The sequence below is a fragment of the Schistocerca cancellata genome, chromosome 9 (assembly GCF_023864275.1).
Source record: "Schistocerca cancellata isolate TAMUIC-IGC-003103 chromosome 9, iqSchCanc2.1, whole genome shotgun sequence".
NCBI classification, from domain to species: domain Eukaryota; kingdom Metazoa; phylum Arthropoda; class Insecta; order Orthoptera; family Acrididae; genus Schistocerca; species Schistocerca cancellata.
In genome coordinates this window covers 130,913,313-130,939,197 of record NC_064634.1, presented here as the reverse complement: position 1 = coordinate 130,939,197, position 25,885 = coordinate 130,913,313, and the positions used below count along the sequence as shown (strand labels likewise).

Here is a 25,885-nt window from a genome sequence, read left to right as displayed (position 1 = left end):
AAGATAAGATACGAGAAATTAGGGCTCATATGGAGCAAGCATATAGACAGTCATCTTTCCCTCACTCTATTTGTGAGTGTAACCGGAAAGGAAATGGTAAGTAGTGCTACGGGGTCCCCTCCATCATGCACCATATGATGGCTTGTGGAGTATGTATGTAGACACAGTTGTAACTAGATGTAGTTGGACTGACGTTCTTTGTAGAAAACTGTTGCTGTTGAGTACATTACTGGATGAGCAACTATCTATGACCAAACTTTGACAAAGAGATGATCAAATGCATACTGGAAAGCTATGATGAAAGTGACGAGGAGGACATAAGAGGAGATATCTCTCACTGCTGGTGCTAAAGCTGCAGTCATCTTCCTGGAGTACGTTATGCAACAATCAAAAACATGCAGTACTGATGTAAAGCTTGTAAAGCCATTGTGTGATAAACCATACTGCCATTGTATATCATCATCGTGATACTACTGTACATGTATACATTCGAGGACTAAGTTTCGTATGAAACTGAATGTGTCTTTGGATTCAATAAAGTATAATCCCCATGTGTTTACGCTAAATTTAAGACACTCTCAATAATCTGGTATTGATATATACATGGAATTGCTGGATTAGCTTGAATCTGATTTACTTCCATATTTTGCTTAAATCTATTACAGCTGCTGATATAGAACAAAATGAGGTTTCCGCTGCACCCAGTGTTCAGGAACACACATTATATCATGACATCTGCACAAGTGTTCATTTACAGAGAATGAAAAAATGAGAGAGAACACAAAAAATGCAATTTAACCCCTTAATGCCTGAATAAATGTCTTCATGGCAGAGAGAGAGAAACTACTACTTACGTCACACTAGAAGTACCCTAAACAGTTGGAACATGACATCACACGTCAGGGGCATTGGTAGCTCCATGTAGAATCTGTACCTCTTGGCACTCGCACTCAAAAACAGTTAACCTTAGACTTTCTAGAGTCACACTGGTATGCTGCGAATTTGTGACACCTGGCATCAAGGGGTTAATCGTAAATAAAATTTTAGGATCCATAATTGCGAATATAATGAAGTCCAACTTACCTGCGCTCATTTATAAACAAAGGAAAAACAAAAGTATATAATAAATAAGACTTTATACATTAGTTAAGGCCAAGATGAGTACATAATGTGTGTTTCCAAAAAAGAGAGAGAGATGCTGATGTTCCTTCCACAAGGCTTATGCGAAATGGTCCTAATGGATAAGATTTATAAAAAAATTGAACATTTACATTTATGAGGTAATGTCAAACTTGTTACAGGCATATTTGATATGGGTCCCACTCATATGAGTAGTATTTTAAGGATGTGTCACACAAGTGATTTGTAAGCAATCTGGTTTGTAGACGAAATTTCCTTAGTACTGGTTCCATGAAGCGAGTTATTGGTATGAAAGTGACATATATATGAGCTTCTCCTTACAAAAAACTCAATGCAGTCACAAATTTTGCTTCATACCCAACACAACTGTAATTTTTATAAGTGAATGAAAAATGTGTGCAGGCATTATCCTGCAACAGAATGCCGTTCATCAACATTGCTGGGTGTTTGGACTTCAGGGCACATGCTTCAAGTTTTGTGAGGTGTCTATGCAGTGCTCTGCACTAATTATAGTGCTGTGTTTCAGAAAGCCAATGAGCAGTGGGCCCTTGCAGTCGGAGAAATAAGTGATCATAACTTTGCTATAGCCGGTGTGACAGCTGTTTTGACTGCTCTGTAGAAGTATTGCTGGGAAGCCCCTACACATCCTCTGAGCAGTGCCACTCTCTCCTCATACAATTTCCATATTTTTGCAGCCCCGAAGAAAAGCATTTGTGGCCATTAATTAATTTTCTTCAGATGAAGAGGTGCACATTTGGGTACCGTCATGGTTGTGCAGGTAGCCACAAAGTCTTACCATGAAGGCATTGATCACTGTCTGACAATGGGATAAATTATTGACAGTTATGGTGATTACTTTTGAAGAAATAAAGTTTACTTACTTTCTTTTCGTCTGTCTCATTTTCATTTGACTGCCCCTTATATAGACTTTAATTTGTCCTATGCAGAAACTTGTCAATGGATAGGTGCCGGCCAGCAATAAATTGTCTAGGTTGCTCCTATAATGAACTTCATAAGTAGCTAAGCTTTTAATGTATGGTGATAAATAAATATTGGAGGATGGCAAGGGCATACCACCACTAATGGCATCATGCCTAGTAAATCAATCCAACCTATGGGTTGAGAACATCCATAATTTGTAACTTAATTATTAGGTTTTCAGTCTAATGTTTTGTTTTCAGAATTCTGTTTTATTGTTAAAAAAATGTTATCTGTGCAACTGTCTTCTAGCACAACCTTGTAATGTTAAATTAGGTTGTTGGTTGGGGCCGGGATGAACATGGCAACAGAGTGACTGATTTTCCACGCAAGACAAATGTTCCTGTTGTGTCCAGAGAAGACTGCATAAACAGTCGGAAGGATTTTGCCCTCATCACCTCTGAGCGGACATTCTGTGGAGGATTTCGGAATGGTTAGTGTTACTGGTAGTCTTAGAAATTGTGGTAAAAATATATAAGAACAGAGTAGTACAAGCACTGATACCAGCTAAATTGGCTCATTAATGTACAAGCAAGTAACAAACACAAATGAAGTACTGTGTAATCTTTATTAAGATGGATGAACTGCAGCAGCTGATTGCACCCTTACATCCTAAAACTTGGTAATTGTAATGCTAAATATGATTTTCAGTGCTGTGTGTTGCATCCTCTTTCTGTCTTCTTCTCTTCATAATATATGAATAGCATAAATACCAAATGGCAGCAAGTAAATATATTTTTCTTTATTTCACTATGGATGAAATACATTAACCATTAGATCAAAAATATAAGAGATGGAATGTGTTGCTAGTTAAACTTCTAAACACATACAGGTAGGTATCCAGAAATTAAATCACTCACTACACTAATTGAAATTAAGAGTTGTTCACCATTAAATGCTCACAAACTTTGCTGATCTATTGTCTGTCTGCAAACATATGTCCTAATAAACCTATCACACACTGTCACACTTTTCTTGGCTTTCATGTATAAGAGTACTGCATACTATGGCACTGTCACTGAAACCTCCTTGCCTTGGGAGTGAGATTTTTGTTTTGGATTTTTAATGTGTTTTTGTTTTGGATTTTTAATGTGTTTTTGTTTTGGATTTTTAATGTGTTTTTGTTTTGGATTTTTAATGTGTTTTTGTTTTGGATTTTTAATGTGTTTTTGTTTTGGATTTTTAATGTGTTTTTGTTTTGGATTTTTAATGTGTTTTTGTTTTGGATTTTTAATGTGTTTTTGTTTTGGATTTTTAATGTGTTTTTGTTTTGGATTTTTAATGTGTTTTTGTTTTGGATTTTTAATGTGTTTTTGTTTTGGATTTTTAATGTGTTTTTGTTTTGGATTTTTAATGTGTTTTTGTTTTGGATTTTTAATGTGTTTTTGTTTTGGATTTTTAATGTGTTTTTGTTTTGGATTTTTAATGTGTTTTTGTTTTGGATTTTTAACGTGTTTTTGTTTTGGATTTTTAACGTGTTTTTGTTTTGGATTTTTAACGTGTTTTTGTTTTGGATTTTTAACGTGTTTTTGTTTTGGATTTTTAACGTGTTTTTGTTTTGGATTTTTAACGTGTTTTTGTTTTGGATTTTTAACGTGTTTTTGTTTTGGATTTTTAACGTGTTTTTGTTTTGGATTTTTAATGTGTTTTTGTTTTGTTACTGAATGGGAAACTAATATAGTTATGTGTGCACTGTTTTAACCTCTTTTCTAATATTTTGACGTATCATTCCACAGTACCGTCTCTCATACAATAAGAGAATGGCTGAGTGAACAGTGCACAGTAGTTACAAATAAAATATAAAAGATGTTTATAAAATCTTGTCCTTGTTGACGTAACATGAAGGTATTTTATAAATGTCATATGTATTTTATTTGTAATTATTGTGCACTGTTAACGGAACTATTCTCTTATTGTATGACAAGAGGTGTATTATTTCTCTAGAAGTTAGGTCCACAATGTGAACAGTTGACAAAATGGATTGGCCCTGTAAAAAATTTTTTTCTATACAAATGATCTAATGATGGCAATTTAATTTCACTGAAACTGGTCATCACTGTATTTTTGTGCAGTCTGGGCGAATAAACTTCTGTAAGGAGAACAACCATGTTATTCTGAGATCACCTCCAGTGCAGCTGACAATGTCATGTAATCATCATAACATGTTTTTATTTCTCAGTTTAATGATGAAAACAAAATGGAGCCTGTGAAAGCTTCAAAAGTAATTTTTTTGCAATATAAAATGTTATAAATTTGAATAGTTTATGACAGATCACTTTCCTCAAACACAGCCACAGTGGACAGCAACAAATATTGTATCTTCAATTAAATTTTCTGTAATATTAAAAAGAAAACTAATATCATTACACCTTCAGAAATTCTTCTACACTATAGGAGGAATTACCTTTCAGTTTGTATTTGAAGGTAATATTATTGTGTATTAAACCCTAAGAGCATGAATGATGTGGATGTTTAAGGATTTAAAACTAACGATCTGTAAGTTTTCGCTATGTGATGGTAACCTTGTGAGGAGGGACATTGTGTTGCAAAAAATGGGTAACTTTTCTCAATGTTTATAGACCAGTTATTGCTTCAGTTTGTTGGAAGTTCAGTATAGTACCTTGTGATGATTGTTTAGTCATGTTTTAAGTAGTCAATAACTAGGATTCCATCTTTATCCCGAAAGATGGTTGCAAGAAACTTGTCTGCTGATCTTCGTGTCTTAAACTTCTTGGGACATGGAGAACCACTGTGCCTCCATTCTTAGACTGTTCTTGGTCTCTGAATCATAAGTGTATAACCATGTTTGTTCCACGATGGTGAGACAATCCAAAAATCCCACAGATCCTGGTGAAATTGGACCAACATGGACTATGAAGCAACCACATGTTCATGCTTTTGGTCTGCTTTTGACCCATTTTGGAATCTATTTGTCTGAGAGCTTTCTCATATTGAAAATCTTATGAGCAATATTACCCACATGTTCTTGAGAGATGCCTAGAGTCTCTGCTATCTTTTTAGTAGTTTCCCTCTGATCATCCAGGATTGTGGCGTGAACAGCATCCATAGTTTCCAGAACTGTGACTGGAGTTGGCCTTCCAGAACATCTTCATCTTTAGTGCTGAAATGCCCTGTTTTAAATGCAGGAACATAATTTTTGATTGTGGAATAGGGTGGGCAGTTACCACGCAGTGTATCAGCATCATAAATTTATTCGGCTGGTTCCCTTCTAAAAAGAAGACAAGTAATCACAGCACAACTCTTTTTCACTGTTAATATCTATTTTCTTGTGCCATGTTCAGATAAAACACGCACAGGAAAATAAAAACCAATGTTACTGCTGTGCAATTACTGTCACACACAATGCAAGGAACAAAGTACAATCAAAACATCATCAGCTTTATTCTATGTCAGTTTTAACTAGGAAAAGCCAAGAACTTAGCAGCAGCTCTCCCTTGTACATCATTGCATTGGGGTGGTAAAAAGTTTTTTTTGACAGAATACTTAAATGCTTTCTGTGCCACACTAAGGCTGCAAATAGTTAATGTAAGTCACTTCTCCGTGAAGTGTTATATTTATGTATGTTACTGTAGTTTTTGAACTATGATTAATTGTTGATAACAAACTTCACAAGGAAGTAAACTTATGGTAACGCTGTTGTTATCAGGTTGCCCTATTGTTTAAAGAACTGTCTACAAGAAATGCTAGAGTGGGTAATTCATCTGAAACTGATTATAAACCTCTATGCAACAAACACGTTTTTCCTCAGTGACAATTTATTTCACAACATAATTCCATAAGACATTAGTTTGCTGTTGAAGTATGTGTGACTATGGGAAAGATAGATCTAAAGAAATATTTGGAGAAAAGAAAAACAGCTGTATAAATATAAAAAATGTGGATGATAAGTATTACTTAGAGTGGAAGACTGAAAAGTGGAAAGCCCGCATCTCGTGGTCATGCGGTAGTGTTCTCGCTTCCCACGCCCGGGTTCGATTCCCGGCGGGGTCAGGGATTTTCTCTGCCTCGTGATGGCTGGGTGTTGTGTGCTGTCCTTAGGTTAGTTAGGTTTAAGTAGTTCTAAGTTCTAGGGGACTGATGACCATAGATGTTAAGTCCCATAGTGCTCAGAGCCATTTGAAAAGTGGAAGGAATATACAGAAGGGCTATACAGAGGTAACAAACTTGAAGACAGTTTCATGAAAAGGGAAGAGGAAGTAAATATGGATGAGATAGAAGGTATGACACAGCAACAATAATTTGACAGTGCACTAAAAGACCAAAGCTGAAATAAGGTCCTTGGAGTAGGCAACATTCCCTCAGAATTATTGAGGTCCTCTGAAGAACATACCACAACAAAACAATTCCATCCGTTATCAAAGATAACGAGGCTCTTTAAATACCTTCAGACTTCATAAGGAAGGTAATTATTCCAATTCCATAGGTGCTGACAATCTAAATATTACACAACGACCATCAGCTTAAGACTCCATGGTTTCAAAATACTGATGGCAGTTATTGCAGAAGAATGCAGAGACTGGTAGAAGCTGACTCACAGGGAAGTTCACTTTGGGTTCTGGAGAAATGTAGGAACACATGTGGAAATACTGACACTAAATGTAATTTAAGAGACAGACTGAAGAGAGCTAAACCTAAGTGTCTTGCATTTGTAGACTTGGAGAATGTTCTTGAAAGTATTATGAGAGATGTTCCCAATGTGTTGAGACATGTTTTATCATGTCCCTTCTTATCATCAGTGTTTTTCACACATCCCTTTCCTCATCGAATCTATGGTTAATCTTCTAATTTCATACTTTATCATCCACCTAATTTTCAACATCATTCTATAGCATCACATCTTGAATGCTTCATTTCTCTTCTAAACAGTTTTCCCACAGTCCATGATTCACTTTCACACAATACTGTGCTCCAAATGTAAAGTTCAGAAATTTCTTACTCCAATTAAGGCAAGTGTTTGACACTGGCATTTTTTTTAAAGTAATGCCATGTTTGCCTTTGGTATCTCCTTTTTATGTCATCTTAGCTCTGTCCATGTTTTATTTTCTGCCTAGGTAGCAGAATTACATAACTTCCTCTACTTCGTAATCCCCAATTCTGATAAGTTTCTTGCTCTTCTCATTTTGGCTACTTCTCATTACTTTCCTCATTATTTGGTTTAATCTCAATCCAAATTGTGTGCTCATTAGACTGTTCATTTTATTAAGTGCACTGTAATGCTTCCTCACTCTCACTGACAATAGCAATGCCTTCAGTGAATCTTAGGTTAATATTCTTTCACCCTGAATTTTAATCTCCCTCCCTCCCTCCCTCCGTGTGTGTGTGTGTGTGTGTGTGTGTGTGTGTGTGTGTGTGTGTGTGTGTGTGTGTGTTTGTGTTTGTGTGTTTGTTTCTACTTCAGGAGGAGGTCCTTTGGTCAGCCAAAAGCTGAAAGTATAGCAGTCTTTCTGTTGTACCTAGCTGCTACTCATTGTCTTCTCTATATGATGGGTAGCGATCTATACTTTTAATAATATTTTTGCTATTCCATCCTGGACATTGTTGTTTGAACATCTTGCACCATTAAACATAGGCAGAGTCATTACCGATTCTCTGGTGCATTCGCATTTCCTAAAGCCATAGTTTTGGTCACCGAAGGTATCCTCAGTTTTCTTTCCTGTTCTTCTACATATTATTCTCGTCAGTAACTTGGATTTATGAGCGGTTAGGCCAATCAGGCTTTAATGCTTGCATTTATTGGTCTTTGCTATCTTCAGAACTGTGTGGATGACATTTTTCAAAAGTCTGATGTAATGTCTACAGTCTTAATTGATTCTACATATCAGTTTGTATGGCCATTTGATTGCTACTCCCCCAATGATTTTAGAACTTATGAAGAAATTTTATCTAAACCTTCTAGCTTATTCGATGACAAGTCTTTCAGACTCTGACTGTAGTACTGTATTCCCTGTGTTTCTTCTTCTATCATGTCGGAAGACAGTTCCTCTCTTGTAGAGACTTCAATGAAATATTTCCACTCTCTCCTGCACATTGAACAGCAGAATACCTCCTCCACTCTTAATGTTGACACTCTTGCTCTTAACTTCACCAAACTTTGGTTTGACTTCTCTACATACTGAATCTGTTCTTCCAGTGACTATTTCTTTTTTTATTTCTTTGAATTTTTCCTGCAGACATTTCATTCTAGCTTATACTTGTACTGCTGTATTCCTGTTCATTTTTTTCTGGGTATTTTTTTACTGTCTTCTTTTGTCAATCATCTGAAATATTTCTTCTGTTACCCAAGATTTCTTTCTTGCACGTACCTATCTTCTTTCTTGCACGTACCTATCTTCTTTCTTGCACGTACCTATCTTCTTTCTTGCACGTACCTATCTTCTTTCTTGCACGTACCTATCTTCTTTCTTGCACGTACCTATCTTCTTTCTTGCACGTACCTATCTTCTTTCTTGCACGTACCTATCTTCTTTCTTGCACGTACCTATCTTCTTTCTTGCACGTACCTATCTTCTTTCTTGTATCTGTATTTATCTGTCCCTCTTACGTGATCACTCTTTCTAGTGGTAAGTGCTCTTCAACTGAATTGCTTACTGTGGTATTCAGTATTGCACTATATACAGCCTCAGAGAATTTCAAAGTGGAAATATTATTCCTCAGTACTTCAGTATCCCACTTCTTTCCATATTCCTCCTTCCTGACAATTGTCTTAAACTTCAGCATACTCTTCCACATCACTGAATTGCGGCCTGAGTGTCTCTCTTTCTGCATATGCCTTACAATCTAATATCTGACTTTGGAATGTGTCTCATTGTACTGTAATTCGACAGGTATCATCCTGTATCTCCAGGCCTTTTCCAAATATACCTCCTTCTACTATTTTTTGAAATAGTGAATTCACCATTATCAGCTGCAATTTATTGCAGAATTCAATTACTTTCTCTTCTCTCATTTTTACTAACTAGCCCATATTCTCCTGTAACATCATCTTCATTTTATTCCTGTGTTATTTTTGTTTTTATTTATTTTTTATTGGCTTTTGGATTTTGCCCATACTGCCCTCTCAAGAGTGGAATGTCAGTTATGACGATATGAATGTGGGGACAACTCTCTACCCAGTTTCCGAGTGGAGAAAATCTCCGACCCAGCCAGGAATCGAACCCAGGCCCATCAGGTTAGCAATCCACCATGCTGACCACACAGCTACCGAGACAGACGCACCATGATTATTAGGTTGTCGTCAAGCTTTGTATCTGAATTTCCCTTACAGTATCGTCATGCATTTCCTCCCTGTCTTTATCTTTTGCTTGTGACATTGGCATAAGTATCTGAACTATTGTTAGCGATACTGGTTTGTTCTTAATCCTGATGAAATGGACCCTATCACTAAACTGTTAGCAGTAACTCACTCTCTGACCTTCTGTCCTATTCACAAGTAACTTCACTCTCTTTATACCATTTTCTACTTCTGTTGATATTCCCTACATTCATCTGGCCAGAAATCATTATCTACTTCCCATTTCACTTTGCTGACTCCCACTATATACAGATTGAGTCTTCATATTTACCTTTTCATATTTTTTACCTTCCTGATATATTCAGATTTTTGATGTTCTGTACTCTGACACGTGGAATGTTACCTTTTTATTATTGGTTACTGAACCCTTTTCTCTTTGTCACTTCCCCCATGGCAATCCCCTGAAGGACAATGGGATAAAATGGAGAGTGAAAAGTTACCTACAAATGTATAGAAACCAGATGGCAGTTGCAAGAGTTGAAAGACATGAGAAGGAAGCAATGGTTGCGCAAGGAGTGAGACAAGATGGTGGCCTATCCCTTATTTTCTTCAGTTTGTATACTGAACAAGCAGTAAAGGAAACTAAGGAGAAAGTTGGAAAGGAATTAAAGTTTGGGGAGAAGAAATAAAAAAATATTCTTAAGTTTGTCCATGACAATGTAAATAAGTCAGGGATTGCAAAGAACTTGGAAGATCATTTCAGTAGAATGGATATTGTCTGAAAAGAGGCTATAAAATGAACATCAAGTAAAATAAGAATAACAATACAGTAGGATTAAATTAGCTCAATCTGAGGGAGTTAGATTAAGAAGTGAGACACTGGAAGTAACTAATGAGTTTTGCTATTTGAGCAGCAAACTGATACATAATTAAGATATGAAGTGCAGACTGGAATTAACAAGAAATGCATTCCTGAAAAAGAGAAAATGTGTTTTCTGAAGGTATTTGTCCGGAGTGTAGCTTTGTGCAGAACTGAAATGTGGACAAAAAGCAGTTCAGACAAGAAGGGAATAGAGTCTTCTGATATGTGGTGTTACAGAATAGTTTTTAACATTAGATTGGGTAATTAATGAAGAGGTAATGAATTGAATTGGGGGAAGAAGAAATTTATGCTATACACTGAAAGAAAGAATCAGTTGTCAGGGCACATTCTGAAGCATCAGGGAGTAGTCAGTTTGGTTATGGAGGGAAGCATGATAGTTAAAATTCGTTGAGGAAGAACAAGACCTTATTGGAGTTGAGTTGGTTCAAATGGGTGTCGGATGAAGTAGTTAATCAGAAATGAAGTGGCTTCCAGCAGAAACTCTTGCTGAGTGCTGCATCAAGCAAGTCTTGAGACTGAGGACTCCAGCAACAACAAGGGATTTTGGTGAATTAAAACAACATAAATATGTCCGTCCTCAAAATCTGATAAAATTTGTAATGCAATAGTTGCAGACCTCAGATTTTTTAAGACGATCTGTAACATGTGGCTTTCTATTTTTATCAGTATAAACACCTAAGAATTAAGATTTTCCATTTCTGTTAATATCATTTATTATTTCTAAACGTGTGATCAGGCCTTGTGTAGTACTGAATTGATTGCATTGCTTTTTGTCAGAGTTCAGTGACAGTCCACTTGCAGAATTTGCAAAGAACCAGTTAGTAATTCCCAAGAAAGTATTATCTATATTTTGAAGTGTTGAAAGTTTCTCCATCTGCAGCAAGGACAAGAGCAGACCCAGTATTGATCTCTGATACAACAGTAGTGTTTATTCCCCATTCTGAAAATGCTGTTTCATAGTGTAGATCTCCTGAGTTTTTAAATGTTAGAATCTGTATTCTTTTGAAAAGTAGTTATCACCAAGATTCCTAATACCATAATAACTGAGCCCCTCTAGGAGGATGCTGTGAACTACACAATCAAAGGCATTAGATGAGTCACAGAAATGAGACATTTGTGAAATCCAAATTGAGCTAGCTAATTGTCTAATTTGAGTGAGGTGTGCTATTAGTCTTGCATTATGTAATCCTTTAGAACCTTAGAGAAGCCAAAAGTACCACCTATCTTATTACCTTTCTTGTAAAGGAATCTGGCAGTAGCATAGTTCAGTCATCTGAAAATATCTCCGGTGATAATGGTGCATTGCATTTATGACTGACTACCTTTCATGTATATGAAGAAAAGGATTTTACTTAGTATACTATCAATTCCATGAGAGATTTTTGATTTTGAGGGAGTTTTTTTACGTTCCTGATTTCTTTGGCGGAGTATGAGGTAATTGCGATTTGGCCATATGTATGTGGTTTTGTTCACTGCATGTATTCTACAGCTTTATCCCTTGAACTGTTTATGGGTGTCATCTGACGTATTCCCAGGAAGTGAATATTAGATACATTGATGGCCAGACTGCTATAATTTTTTATTTAGCTGTGTTCTATAGTAATTAAGTTCTCACATTTAACTGGTTTTCTGATTTTTGTTTCCATTGTTACCCATATTGATTTAATTGTATTATATTACTTACTAATTTCAGACATTATATACAGAATATTCTAAATACTTTCCTTCAGATAGCACAGCATTTCTGGTAATATGAAATGAATCCTACAGCTTCATTTTTCCCACACATCTCGTATAATTTTGTTTTCCATACACATGATATTAAAATTACTTTTGTAATCAAAGACTTTTTGTGTGTTATTACTGCCATAGTTAATTGTTTTCATGGTAAAGCAGGGAACAGGCTCTGTTAAAGATTGACAGAAACTATTTATAAGTATATTAAATTTTGTATTAATAAAGTAGGAAAGTTCTGGTTTTTTGAAGGTGCCCCAATTGGTATCTGCATATTATAACTACTACACACAATTTTTCCAGTAGCAGCAATTCAAAATCACAGGTGTCCAATTTTTGTTCTAGGCAGAAACTACAATCTTAAATAGATGTATGTTTGATATTATTTTTAACATACATGTCAATTCCTCCTTTCTCTGTATGTCCCCTGCAGAAATAGGTTGCTAATTTATAGTACTATGCATTTAACATAGTGGTTGCTGTATTTACATGGTGCTAAGGCAGATATGGTACATAAACATCCTTTTGACATTTCTAAAAAGATAAAAAATTCATTGACTTTTCCATAGTCATCTAATATTCTGATGCATGACGGTAGGTTTATTTAAATTAGTTTCTTTTCTGTGTGACACTACAGTTATTTGGACCTCTTTTAAAACAGTGTGGTGTTTAGGCTAAAGAAAGCTTACCCCTCAACTGTAATCACAGGAATTCTACCATTAGTGACAGTGGACACTGTTACATTTTCAGCTATCAGTTCAAATAATCTTATCTTTCCCCCCTCCTGTTAAGGTGTAGATCATGTCTCTAGCCGGTGCAGCACCAATGTGAGGTGTTCCCAGTGAGCAGAAAACCAGTCAGTTTCTGGTTAACTTGTCTGACAGCTTTGTGTATCCAGGATTTATCATGTCACTGCATTACCTCAGTGTAGTCCAGCACCTAGATCACTTGTAAAAATTTATTCTCTATTCTACACCAACTACAGATACCTGGACCTCTGTACTCAAATCCCTAATCAGTGCCTCAATATCCTCTATTACTAGTTAGAACTAGTTTCTAAAATATTTTTGACCAGATGCATAGACCCTAGTTTTTCTTAGTGCTTTTGGCCTGTGTCCTTCTCATGACAGCTACCTAGCACCAAGACATTTCTTTTTCCACTTAGCTAATTTTCCAACACATCCCTTAAATTCGTATTAATGGTCTGCTGTGCCATATTTCTGCCCATAGCTGAACATGACGTGGCTCCTCTTAAAGAGGCTAGATGCTACATATGTTCTTGAGATTGCTTTCCACCATTTTCCTCTATACATTTTCCCCACATCCGTTCTTCCATTCCTCCACTCCTACCCAAAATTGCTCTAATTCAGTTTTCAATTCATGTGCTTCACCTCTTGTTCTGTAGTTCTCTACTATTTGAACATATGCTATACATCCTCGGGAAAGCTTAACTGAGAATTCCTTCTTCTGACCTACTGTACTTAGTCCACTTAAACTCAGTTCACAACTTACACACATCAATCCCAATCAGTTAAATAACCTGTGGCACCATGCACATTTGTCAACATGGCCATGCTATTGTAAATAATTGCACAGTTATACACATTTCTACATATTAGGGGCCTGTTACAGTTCTGTTTATATTCCTAGATAAGTGTAAGCAAATTACATCTAGTGGCCATAACTTTTAACACTGAATAACATGTGTAAACTTAATCAAAATCAAACCTGCATTTTTAATTGTAGATAAATGGAAAGTTCTCCAATACTTAGCCATAAGTGAAGTAAAAATATTTGTATTGTAAATAAAAAAAATGCCTTCTAGTGCTGCACTGAATTTTATTTCTCCCATACACGTTTCGCCGTTTTTCACTTAGTGATTATTGACAGTTCTTCACATTTTTGGTTGGCATCTGTGTTTCCTCTCATCTGGTCGCATGCTGGAGGTCATACTACAGTTATATTTATGAAATGCAAGCATGTTTTTATATTCGAAAGTTGTTTATTCCCACTTTTCATCTTGTTGCCCGTACAGTTGTGATGTACTATCAGTCTCCTGTCACTAATTACAAATATTTGACCAAAAACTGTGATTCTGAGATGTAACTACTTTCAGTTTATCCCCGTTTGTTTTTTTTTTTTTTTTACATAAATGTTGCCAGCCTAAATAGTATATGCTGGAAACTAACATATTTCATTTCTTTTTTGTGTGGGTATGTGTGTGTTTTTTATTTTATTTTTTATTGTTTATTTTTATTTTTTATTGTTTATTTTTATTTATTCTAATTTTATTTTTTTGTGGGGTATTAGTGGTTATTCAGGGTGAGTTGTTAGAATGCTGAATATGTAACAGCTGGTCAGAGAATTGTTGAAATTTTTGGTGTTCAGCTGATTAGAGTTTTGGTTTAAATGTTTTGTTGAGAGATTCGTGGACAATTGAATGAAAAGAGGGTAGGGTCATTATTATTATTGACATTTTTTTCTCAGACTGTTAAGTCTGGTTAAAAATGGAATGTGACGCGGACCTTGATCAAGCGTAACTTCCTTGTAACTGTATGGTATATGTTATATTGCATTTAGGAACTTTCGGGTAATTGAACATGTATCAATAATTACAGATTTTTGTAGTTGTATATATATGTTTGGATGTAGCTGTATTGCATTGATGTACTGGTGGATATTGTGAGGTATGACTCCTGTAGTTGATAGTATAATTGGTATAATGTCAACTTTATCCTGATGCCACATGTCCTTGACTTCCTCAGCTAGTTGGATGTATTTTTCAATTTTTTCTCCTGTTTTCTTCTGTATATTTGTTGTGTTGGGTATGGATATTTCAATTAGTTGTGTTAATTTCTTCTTTTTATTGGTGAGTATGATGTCAGGTTTGTTATGTGGTGTTGTTTTATCTGTTATAATGATTCTGTTCCAGTATAATTTGTATTCATCATTCTCCAGTACATTTTGTAGTGTGTACTTGTATGTGGGAACGTGTTGTTTTACTAGTTTATGTTTTATGGCAAGTTGTTGATGTATTATTTTTGCTACATTGTCATGTCTTCTGGGGTATTCTGTATTTGCTAGTAATGTACATCTGCTTGTGATGTGATCTACTGTTTCTATTTGTTGTTTGCAAAGTCTGCATTTATCTGTTGTGGTGTTGGGATCTTTAATAATATGCTTGCTGTAATATCTGGTGTTTATTGTTTGATCCTGTATTGCAATCATGAATCCTTCCGTCTCACTGTATATATTGCCTTTTCTTAGCCATGTGTTGGATGCGTCTTGATCTATGTGTGACTGTGTTAGATGATACGGGTGCTTGCCATGTAGTGTTTTCTTTTTCCAATTTACTTTCTTTGTATCTGTTGATGTTATGTGATCTAAAGGGTTGTAGAAGTGGTTATGAAATTGCAATGGTGTAGCCCATGTATTTATATGAGTGATTGCTTTGTGTATTTTGCTAGTTTCTGCTCGTTCTAGAAAGAATTTTCTTAAATTGTCTACCTGTCCATAATGTAGGTTTTTTATATCTATAAATCCCCTTCCACCTTCCTTTCTGCTTAATGTGAATCTTTCTGTTGCTGAATGTATGTGATGTATTCTATATTTGTGGCATTGTGATCGTGTAAGTGTATTGAGTGCTTCTAGGTCTGTGTTACTCCATTTCACTACTCCAAATGAGTAGGTCAATACTGGTATAGCATAGGTATTTATAGCTTTTGTCTTGTTTCTTGCTGTCAATTCTGTTTTCAGTATTTTTGTTAGTCTTTGTCTATATTTTTCTTTTAGTTCTTCTTTAACAGTTGTATTATCTGTTCCTATTTTTTGTCTGTATCCTAGATATTTATAGGCATCTGTTTTTTCCATCGCTTCTATGCAGTCGCTGTGGTTATCCAATATGTAATCTTCTTGTTTAGTGTGTTTTCCCTTGACTATGCTATTTTTCTTACATTTGTCTGTTCCAAAAGCCATATTTATATCATTGCTGAATACTTCTGTTATCTTTAGTAATTGGTTGAGTTGTTGCTGCCAGTAGTTTTAGATCATCCATGTATAGCAAATGTGTGATTTTGTGTGGGTATGTTCCAGTAATATTGTATCCATAATTTGTATTATTTAGCATGTTGGATAGTGGGTTCAGAGCAAGACAGAACCAGAAAGGACTTAATGAGTCTCCTTGGTATATTCCACGCTTAATCTGTATTGGCTGTGATGTGATGTTATCTGAATTTGTTTGGATATTAAGTGTGGTTTTCCAGTTTTTCATTACTATGTTTAGAAACTGTATCAATTTAGGATCTACTTAGTATATTTCCAATATCTGTAGTAACCATGAGTGGGGTACACTATCAAACGCTTTTTGGTAATCAATGTATGCGTAGTGTAGGGACCTTTGTTTAGTTTTAGCTTGATATGTCACCTCTGTATCTATTATCAGTTGCTCTTTACATCCTCGTGCTCCTTTGCAGCAGCCTTTTTGTTCTTCATTTATAATTTTGTTCTGTGTTGTATGTGTCATTAATTTCTGTGTGATGACTGAAGTTAATATTTTGTATATTGTTGGTAGGCATGTTATGGGGCGATATTTTGCTGGGTTTGCTGTGTCTGCTTGATCTTTAGGTTTCAGATAAGTTATTCCATGTGTAAGTGTATCAGGGAATGTGTATGGGTCTGCAATGTAACTGTTAAATAATTTAGTGAGATGTGAATGTGTTGAGGTGAACTTCTTTAGCCAGTAATTTGCTATTTTATCATATCCAGGGGCTTTCCAATTGTGTGTAGAATTAATTGCTCGGGTGACTTCATGTTGCAAAATTATCACTTCAGGCATTTGTGGTATCATCTTGTATGTGTCTGTTTCTGCTTGTATCCACCGTGCATGCCTGTTATGTTGTACTGGGTTTGACCATATGTTGCTCCAGAAGTGTTCCATGTCTGTTATGTTTGGTGGATTGTCTATTTTAATGTGTGTGTTATCCATTGTTTGGTAAAATCTCTTTTGGTTTGTGTTGAATGTTTGGTTTTGTTTCCTTCTATTTTCACTTTTTTTTTGTATCTTCTAAGTCGTTTGGCCAATGCTTGTAATTTCTGCTTTTTTTTCATCTAATTGCTCTATTGTTTCTTGTTGTGAGATTTTACCTAACCTTTTTTGTTTTTTGTCTGATATTTCATTTCTTATAAATTGTGTTAGCTGTCCAATGTCTTTTCTCAGTTTTTCTATTCTGATCTGTAGCCTGTGTTGCCATGCTGGTTTTGTGGGTTTCTTCTGTGTGTTGGTTTGTTCTGATCTCTGCCTAGTGTGTATATTTAGTGTAGTGAGTGCTCCTATACAAAGCAAAACGAGTAGTTGTAACTCTTCCATAGTTGTGTTTTCATTTATTTTGTTGTGTATGATTGTGTTGATAGTTTTTTTTGTTGTTTCGACTTGTGGGTTATTTGGCGGTCTATGCAAGAATGGTCTAATGTCTGTATTTGTGTCTTTGTATTCTATATATGTCAGCTGAAATTTCTCTTCTATATCTAACACGTGTGTCTCTTCGTGTTCTATTTGTGCTTGTTCTGGTGGCTGTCTTAAGATTTCGTTTTCCTCTGATTGTTTAATTGATGCGTGTTGGTCTTTGTTTGTTTGCTCTGGGATATTTGAGTCCATTACTGTATTTTCTTCTTCTTCTGATTGCACATTATTTTGTTCCAGTATTTGTTGTACTTGTTGTTTGATGTTGCTAATTCTGACTGGGGTATCCTGTTATTTTTTATTATTACACAGATCTGATCAGCTAGTCGTTGTTCTGTTAAAAATTTTAATTCCGGGTATCTGGTAATAAATGTTGTGTATACTTGTGATCTGTATCCAGTTGTGTTGGTTCCTAGGTTTGTTGCTTGGTAATAACAGAACATGAGGTGTCTATTAACTTCATCTGACCATCTCATCCTCTGTCTTTGTTTTCCTTCTAGGGTGGTTGCAGGAAGCATATCCTGCAAAACACCTCAATTTGGATTTAAATCGTTTTCCAGTTGGCTAGCAGTGTCGTTACCATTGTGGGCGGGCATAGGGTTCAAGCGTCGTCCCCGACCATGACGGCGCTTGTCCGAGGCTTCTTTAGTTCTGTCCTGAACCAAGTAATCACACTAAAAGGGGGGTTAGCCCTTCTAGTGGTTTGTTCTTTTCGTCGCCTTTTACGACTGGCAGAACATACTGGAGGCCTATTCTTTTCCCGGGCCTCCACGGGGTTTATTTATTATTATTATTATTATTATTATTATTATTTCTTTCTTTTCTCAGACATTATGTCTGGTCAAAAATGGAAAGTGACGCGGACCTTGATCAAGCGTGACTTCCTTTTAACTGTACGGTTTATGTTGCATTGCATTTAGGAACTTTCGGGTAATTGAACATGTATCAATAATTACGGATTTCTGTAGTTGTGTGTATAAGTTTGGATGTAGCTGTATTGCATTGATGTACTAGTGGATATTGTGTGGTATGACTCCTGTAGTTGGTAGTATAATTGGTATAATGTCAACTTCATCCTGATGCCACATGTCCTTGACTTCCTCAGCCAGTTGGATGTATTTTTCAATTTTTTCTCCTGTTTTCTTCTGTATATTTGTTGTATTGGGTATGGATATTTCGATTAGTTGTGTTAATTTCTTCTTTTTATTGGTGAGTATGATGTCAGGTTTGTTATGTGGTGGTGTTTTATCTGTTATAATGGTTCTGTTCCAGTATAATTTGTATTCATCATTCTCCAGTGCATTTTGTGGTGCATACTTGTATGTGGGAATGTGTTGTTTTATAAGTTTATGTTGTAAGGCAAGCTGTTGATGTATTATTTTTGCTACATTGTCATGTCTTCTGGGTTATTCTGTATTTGCTAGTATTGTACACCCGCTTGTGATGTGATCTACTGTTTCTGTTTGTTGTTTGCAATGTCTGCATTTATCTGTTGTGGTATTGGGATCTTCAATAATATGCTTATTGTAATATCTGGTGTTTATTGTTTGATCCTGTATTGCAATCATGAATCCTTCCGTCTCACTGTATATATTGCCTTTTCTTAGCCATGTGTTGGATGCGTCTTGATCTATGTGTGGCTGTGTTAGATGATACGGGTGCTTGCCATGTAGTGTTTTCTTTTTCCCATTTACTTTCTTTATATCTGTTGATGTTATGTGATCTAAAGGGTTGTAGAAGTGGTTATGAAATTGCAGTGGTGTAGCCCATGTATTTATATGAGTGATTGCTTTGTGTATTTTACTAGTTTCTGCTCGTTCTAGAAAGAATTTTCTTAAATTGTCTACCTGTCCATAATGTAGGTTTTTTATGTCGTTAAATCCCCGTCCTCCTTCCTTTCTGCTTAATGTGAATCTTTCAGTTGCTGAATGTATGTGATGTATTCTATATTTGTGGCATTGTGATCGTGTAAGTGTATTGAGTGCTTCTAGGTCTGTGTTACTCCATTTCACTACTCCAAATGAGTAGGTCAATATTGGTATAGCATAAGTATTTATAGCTATTGTCTTGTTTCTTGCTGTCAATTCTGTTTTCAGTATTTTTGTTAGTAATTGTCTATATTTTTCTTTTAGGTCTTCTTTAATATTTGTATTATCTATTCCTATTTTTTGTCTGTATCCTAGATATTTATAGGCATCTGTTTTTTTCCATCGCTTCTATGCAGTCGCTGTGCTTATCCCATATGTAATCTTCTTGTTTAGTGTGTTTTCCCTTGACTATGCTATTTTTCTTACATTTGTCTGTTCCAAAAGCCATATTTATATCACTGCTGACTACTTCTGTCATCTTTAGTAATTGGTTGAGTTGTTGATTTGTTGCTGCCAGTAGTTTTAGATCATCCATGTATAGCAAATGTGTGATTTTATGTGGGTATGTTCCAGTAATATTGTATCCACAATTTGTATTATTTAGCATGTTGGATAGTGGTTTCAGAGCAAGGTAGAACCAGAAAGGACTTAATGAGTCTCCTTGGTATATTCCATGCTTAATCTGTATTGGCTGTGATGTGATATTATCTGAATTTGTTTGGATGTTAAGTGTGGTTTTCCAGTTTTTCATTACTATGTTTAGGAACTGTATCAATTAAGGATATACAAAGTAGATTTCCAATATTTGTAGTAACCATGAGTTGGGTACACTATCAAAAGCTTTTTGGTAATCAGTGTATGCGTAGTGTAGCGACCTTTGTTTAGTTTTAGCTTGATATGTCACCTCTGTATCTATTATCAGTTGCTCTTTACATCCTCGTGCTCATTTGCAGCAGCCTTTTTGTTCTTCATTTATAATTTTGTTCTGTGTTGTATGTGTCATTAATTTCTGTGTGATGACTGAAGTTAATATTTTGTATATTGTTGGTAGGCATGTTATGGAGCGATATTTTGCTGGGTTTGCTGTGTCTGCTTGATCTTTAGGTTTCAGATAAGTTATTCCATGTGTAAGTGTATCAGGGAATGTGTATGGGTCTGAAATGTAACTGTTAAATAATTTAGAGATTCCATGACTTACCAAACGGGAAAGCACTGGTAGATAGGCACAATAAAAAACATACAAACACACACACAAAATTTTGAGCTTTCGCAACCCCCGGTTGCTTCGTCAGGAAAGAGGGAAGGAGAGGGAAAGATGAAAGGATGTTTTCCCATGTGGAATGTTTCTTTCTATTTTGTTAAATAATTTAGTTAGATGTGAATGTGTTTAGGTGAACTTCTGTAGCCACAGAAATTTGGTATTTTATCTTTTCCAGGGGCTTTCCAATTGTGAGTAATTAATTGCTTGGGTGACTTCATGTTGCAAAATTATCATTTCAGGCATTTGTGGTATCATCTTGTATGTATCTGTTTCTGCTTGTATCCACTGTGCATGCCTGTTATGTTGTACCTGGTTTGACCATATGTTGCTCCAGAAGTGTTCCATGTCTGTTATGTTTGGTGGATTGTCTATTTTAATGTGTGTGTTATCCATTGTTTGGTAAAATCTCTTTTGGTTTGTGTTGAATGTTTGGTTTTGTTTCCTTCTATTTTCATTTGTTTTGTGTCTTCTAAGTTGTTTGGCCAATGCTTGTAATTTCTGCTTCTTTTCATCTAATTGCTCTATCACTTCTTGTTGTGAGATTTTACCTAACCTTTTTCGTTTTTTTTCTGACATTTCATTTCCTATAAATTGTTAGCTGTCCCATGTCTCTTCTCAGTTTTTCTATTCTGATTTGTAGCCTGTGTTGCCATGCTGGTTTTGTGGGTTTCTTCTGTGTGTTGGTTGGTTCTGATCTCTGCCTAGTGTGCATATTTAGTGTAGTGAGTGCTCCTATATAAACCAGTAGTTGTAACTCTTCCATAGTTGTGTTTTCATTTATTTTGTTGTGTATGATTGTGTTATTAGTTTTTATTGTTGTTTCAACTTGGGGGTTATTTGGCGGTGTATGCAAGAATGGTCTAATGTCTGTATTTGTGTCTTTGTATTCTATATGTGTCAGCTGAAATTTCTCTTTTATATCTAACATGTGTGTCACTTCATGTTCTATTTGTGCTTGTTCTGGTGGCTGTCTTAAGATTTCGTTTTCCTCTGATTGTTTAATTGATGCGTGTTGGTCTTTGTTTGTATTCTCTGGGGTGTTTGAGTCCATTACGGTTTTTTCTTCTTCTTCTGATTGCACATTATTTTGTTCCGGTATTTGTTGCACTTGTTGTTTGATGTTTTCTAATTCTGACTGGGGCATCCTGTTATTTTTGATTATTACACGGATCTGATCAGCTAGTTGTTGTTCTGTTAAAAATTTTAATTCTGGGGATCTGATAATAAATGTTGTGTATACTTGCGATCTGTATCCAGTTGTGTTGGTTCCTAGGTTTGTTGCTTGGTAATAACAGAACATGAGGTGTCGATTAACTTCATCTGACCATCTCATCCTCTGTCTTTGTTTGCCTTCTAGGGTGGTTGCAGGAAGTATATCCTGCAAAACACCTCTATTTGGATTTAAATCATTTTCCAGTTGGCTTGCAGTGTCGTTACCATTGTGGGTGGGCATAGGGTTCAAACGTCGTCCCAGACCATGACGGCGCTTGTCCGAGGCTTCTTTAGTTCTGTCCTGAACCAACTAATCACACTAAAAGGGGGGTTAGACCTATTAGTGGTTTTTTCTTTTCGTCGCCTTTTACGACTGGCAGAACATACCGGAGGCCTATTCTTTTCCCGGGCCTCCACGGGGTTTATTATTATTATTATTATTGTTGTTGTTGTTATTATTATTATTATTATTATTATTATTATAGCAATGAGTTGTTTGGCACGAGTATTTGATCATTCAACAGGGTTTTCTTTTCCTGCTAAGGTTTTCTGTATGTGGTAATTTTCTTGCAAAACAATGAGTACAATTGTAACATAGTCACACAGTTAAACAACAAAATTAAAAATAAAATAAAGTAGAAAACCATTAATGTCACAACGGAATCAAACACAACCACATTCATTCAGTACCATAACAACTATACAGAATAGTCAGGAAAAAATAACAGCAAATGCAAGATGGTATACCATCACATACAAACACAAACTGGCAAACAGTCACAAACATTTTCAAAAGACAGGGAATAAATATAACATACACAACAGACATTTCTATACAAAAATACACCCCAAAACTGACAAAAGCCAGCAATATATACTAGATTGCAGGTGTATATCAATTACAGTGTAGCACTTGTGATGGCAGATACCGTATTTACTCGAATCTAAGCCGCACTTTTTTTCTGGTTTTTGTAATCAAAGAAACCACCTGCGGCTTAGAATCAAGTGCAAATCAAGCAGAAGTTCAGAAAAATGTTGGTAGGTGCCGCCACAACTAACTTCTGCCATCGAATATATTTAGTGCTACACAGGCATACTTTGTAGGCACAAAGATAAATACTGGCACCAAAACCTCTGCGTCAGTAAATAAATTTAAAAAAAAGTGCAAGATGAGCTTTTTTTTCTCCGCCCCAAGTTTCAACCACTGCATTTTCATATCCAATGAAGTAAATACAAATTCCTTATTGTTCATCTTCAAATGTAGCAGAATTTCAATGTACTATGAAAATCCGACTGGCAGGACTGTTAGGGAAGTTTGTCAATATGGCCAACTGTACGTTCTGAATTTTTTCCTACCTGTGAGAAGAGATGGTGGCTAATACGAACCTGATGAAATGTGAATCACATGCAGTATTCTCTTCACCATAAGAATAATATGAATATAAACATTTTGTGATGTATTCTTTCATGTTTGCTGCTATTTCATTTAAATCCTGTCTGCCTAATAAACTACGAAACTAGTGAGACAACAGCAAACGCGGAAGAATATACGTATCGTGTCATGTTTATATTCGTATTATTCTTATTCCTAATAGTGATACAGTCAGAAATGAAGCACGGCAACTGACTAGATTTTTAAATCTAAGATGACTAATTTCTGTGCAGAATTTGATGTACTAAAGAAGCGGCTGCAAAGATTTTCAAACGGAGAAAAATTTTCTCCAAACTCTCGTTCAGAACATGTTCTATCATACGCAGTCTTAAATTTGGTTCTTGTTGATCATTATCAAAGAAAGCAGCAGTGTAAGTAACAACAAATAGCAGTCTCCTGCCATTGTTTCGCTAATGAGACGATTCCTTTTTTTTTTTTTTTTTTTTGCACTATCAGAATGCGACAAACAATGCATGCTACAGTACAGTAATGCATTTCAGCTTAGAGTGACGTAAACACCTATAACAAAGAAAACGGCACTTATCAGATCAAAGCAAAATAAGCAATCGATTCAAACCAGACGAAGCACATGAAAAAGGAAGGGTACCCATATAAATATGGACAGAGCACCTGACACATAGCAATGGCTACCTGGTAAAGCTTAACTGCTAAGCTTACGATTCGAACCGAACTACTGTAGCTGTATCGTCTTTCATTCTACCTAAATTGTGTCTCATATTACAATGGACCAACTTTGTTTCGATTTGGAGGTGTGGCCTAAAACTTTTCTCTCCCCTTGAATTTAGAGTCTCAAATTTCAGGTGCGGCTTAGATTCGAGTAAATACGGTATGTAGGAAAGACAGACAGAGCATTTGAGGTCAGATACAAAGAACATATGATGATCTGGGAGATGGCACAAACCACTCCACATTTTCAGAACACAATTGCAAACCAACCACTAAAGGAGATGTGGAAATAATTAGAATCAAAAATAAAAAACACCTAACCCTGCAAGAAAATTACCATGTACATGTGATGGTACTCTAGCCCCTTTCCACTCACTTGTCTCCACACACACACACACACACACACACACACACACACACACACACACTCTCTCTCTCTCGTGCAACATGTATGTGCAAATCAAACAGGACAAGACTCATAATGAAATCAAAGTTTTCAATCAAGTATGTGTAATTAGTGACAGAAAAATGAAATTGCATCACAAAAATAAAGGCAAACAAGATAAAAAAAGAGGGAAGGAAAAAAGTTATGAACATAAAAACATGCTTATGTTTCATAAATAGAGCTGTAGTGCAACCACCAGCAGTGAGCAGATGAGAGGAAATGCAGAGGCCAACTGTAAGTAATTGCTTTTTTACATAAAAAACAAGACATATCTGTACATTACAAAAAGAGTTCACCGCATATCACAACAAAAATGTTATCATTATAATTCCCCCCCTGCGGGTTCGGGGGTAAGAATAGGCCCGCGGTATTCTTGCCTGTCGTAAAAGGCGAGTAAAAGGAGTCTCCAACGTTTCGGCCTTATGTGATGGTCCCCTCTTGGGTTTGACCTCCATTTTTCCAAATTTCCGTTGTTAGTGTGTTCCATTTGGGGAAGGACGCCTTACGTGGTGTTTTTCTATTGGTCCATCATGCACCACCATCTTGCATGTTACCTATTGTTGTGTGGCGGGATTTACACCCAACGTCTTCTGGATTGCCTCCTTCTCATCTTGTGCGCAATCCCTTTCTTAGCGCCCACAACAACTGTGGACCCTTTCAACACCTAAAATCCAGCACGGTAGCCAGTCCATTGTGGTGGGGTCGTCATGTACCCTCTTGGTGGTAGCCCCCTGGCCACGCAGGGATCGCACTACAGATGCCAGAGCTGTTTCCTCCCCACGCATGCCAAGGAGTATGTGCCCATCTTGTCTGGGGCACGGGGACTCCGGGCAACGGGATATCGGCCAGGTACCCGTTGCTTTGGCTGGGTGGCGCCCTAGGGGAGAGCCCTCGTTCGGAGTAGGTGGCATCTGGGCGGATGTGGCACAATGAAGCGTAATAAATCACACCAAGCTGGTGGTCGCACGGCCACCAGCGTCTCTAAGTGAGGCAGAGTTGACTTTGATGCTGTGCAATATGACCCTCAGTCGTTCCCCTCGTTGGCTGCGCCGTGGGAGAGACGCGGTTCTAGTGCCAAGCGCGAGCCTTACGTACCACAATACCTTGTCTGCAGCAGGACTGATGGAGACTCCTTTCTTACGACGAAGTGTCTGTTTTTTGTGGAACACCTGGAGAATAAGTTTGGGGAAGTGGCGGGGTTGTCTAAAATAAGGAATGGGTCCATCCTCCTCAAGACGTCCTCCCCAGCCCAGTCACGAGCATTGCTCTTGTGTGATAAGCTGGGTGACATCCCTGTTACTGTCACTCCCCACAGTAGCTTAAATATGGTCCAGGGGATTATTTACCATTGTGACCTATTGTTACAATCCAACGACGAACTGAGAGCCGACTTGGAACGACGTGATGTACATTTTGTCCGTCGTGTACATAAAGGACCCAAGACTAACAGGGTGGCCACCGGTGCCTTTATCTTGGCCTTCGAGGGTGCTGTATTTGTTGTGGATTGGCAAGACAGCCAACCCACTATAAGGAAG

The 25,885-nt window shown here is 36.5% G+C and overlaps 1 protein-coding gene across 1 annotated transcript in view; it reads left to right on the top strand.

Annotated features, from left to right (window-relative positions):
* LOC126101147 (serine protease gd-like) overlaps positions 1–25,885 on the top strand; it is a 307,303-nt gene that overhangs the window by 274,538 nt on the left and 6,880 nt on the right. Inside the window, exon 8 of the mRNA XM_049911839.1 lies at positions 2,395–2,551. Coding sequence (XP_049767796.1) covers positions 2,395–2,551 — 157 coding nt within the window. The remainder of the gene's footprint in view (positions 1–2,394; positions 2,552–25,885) is intronic.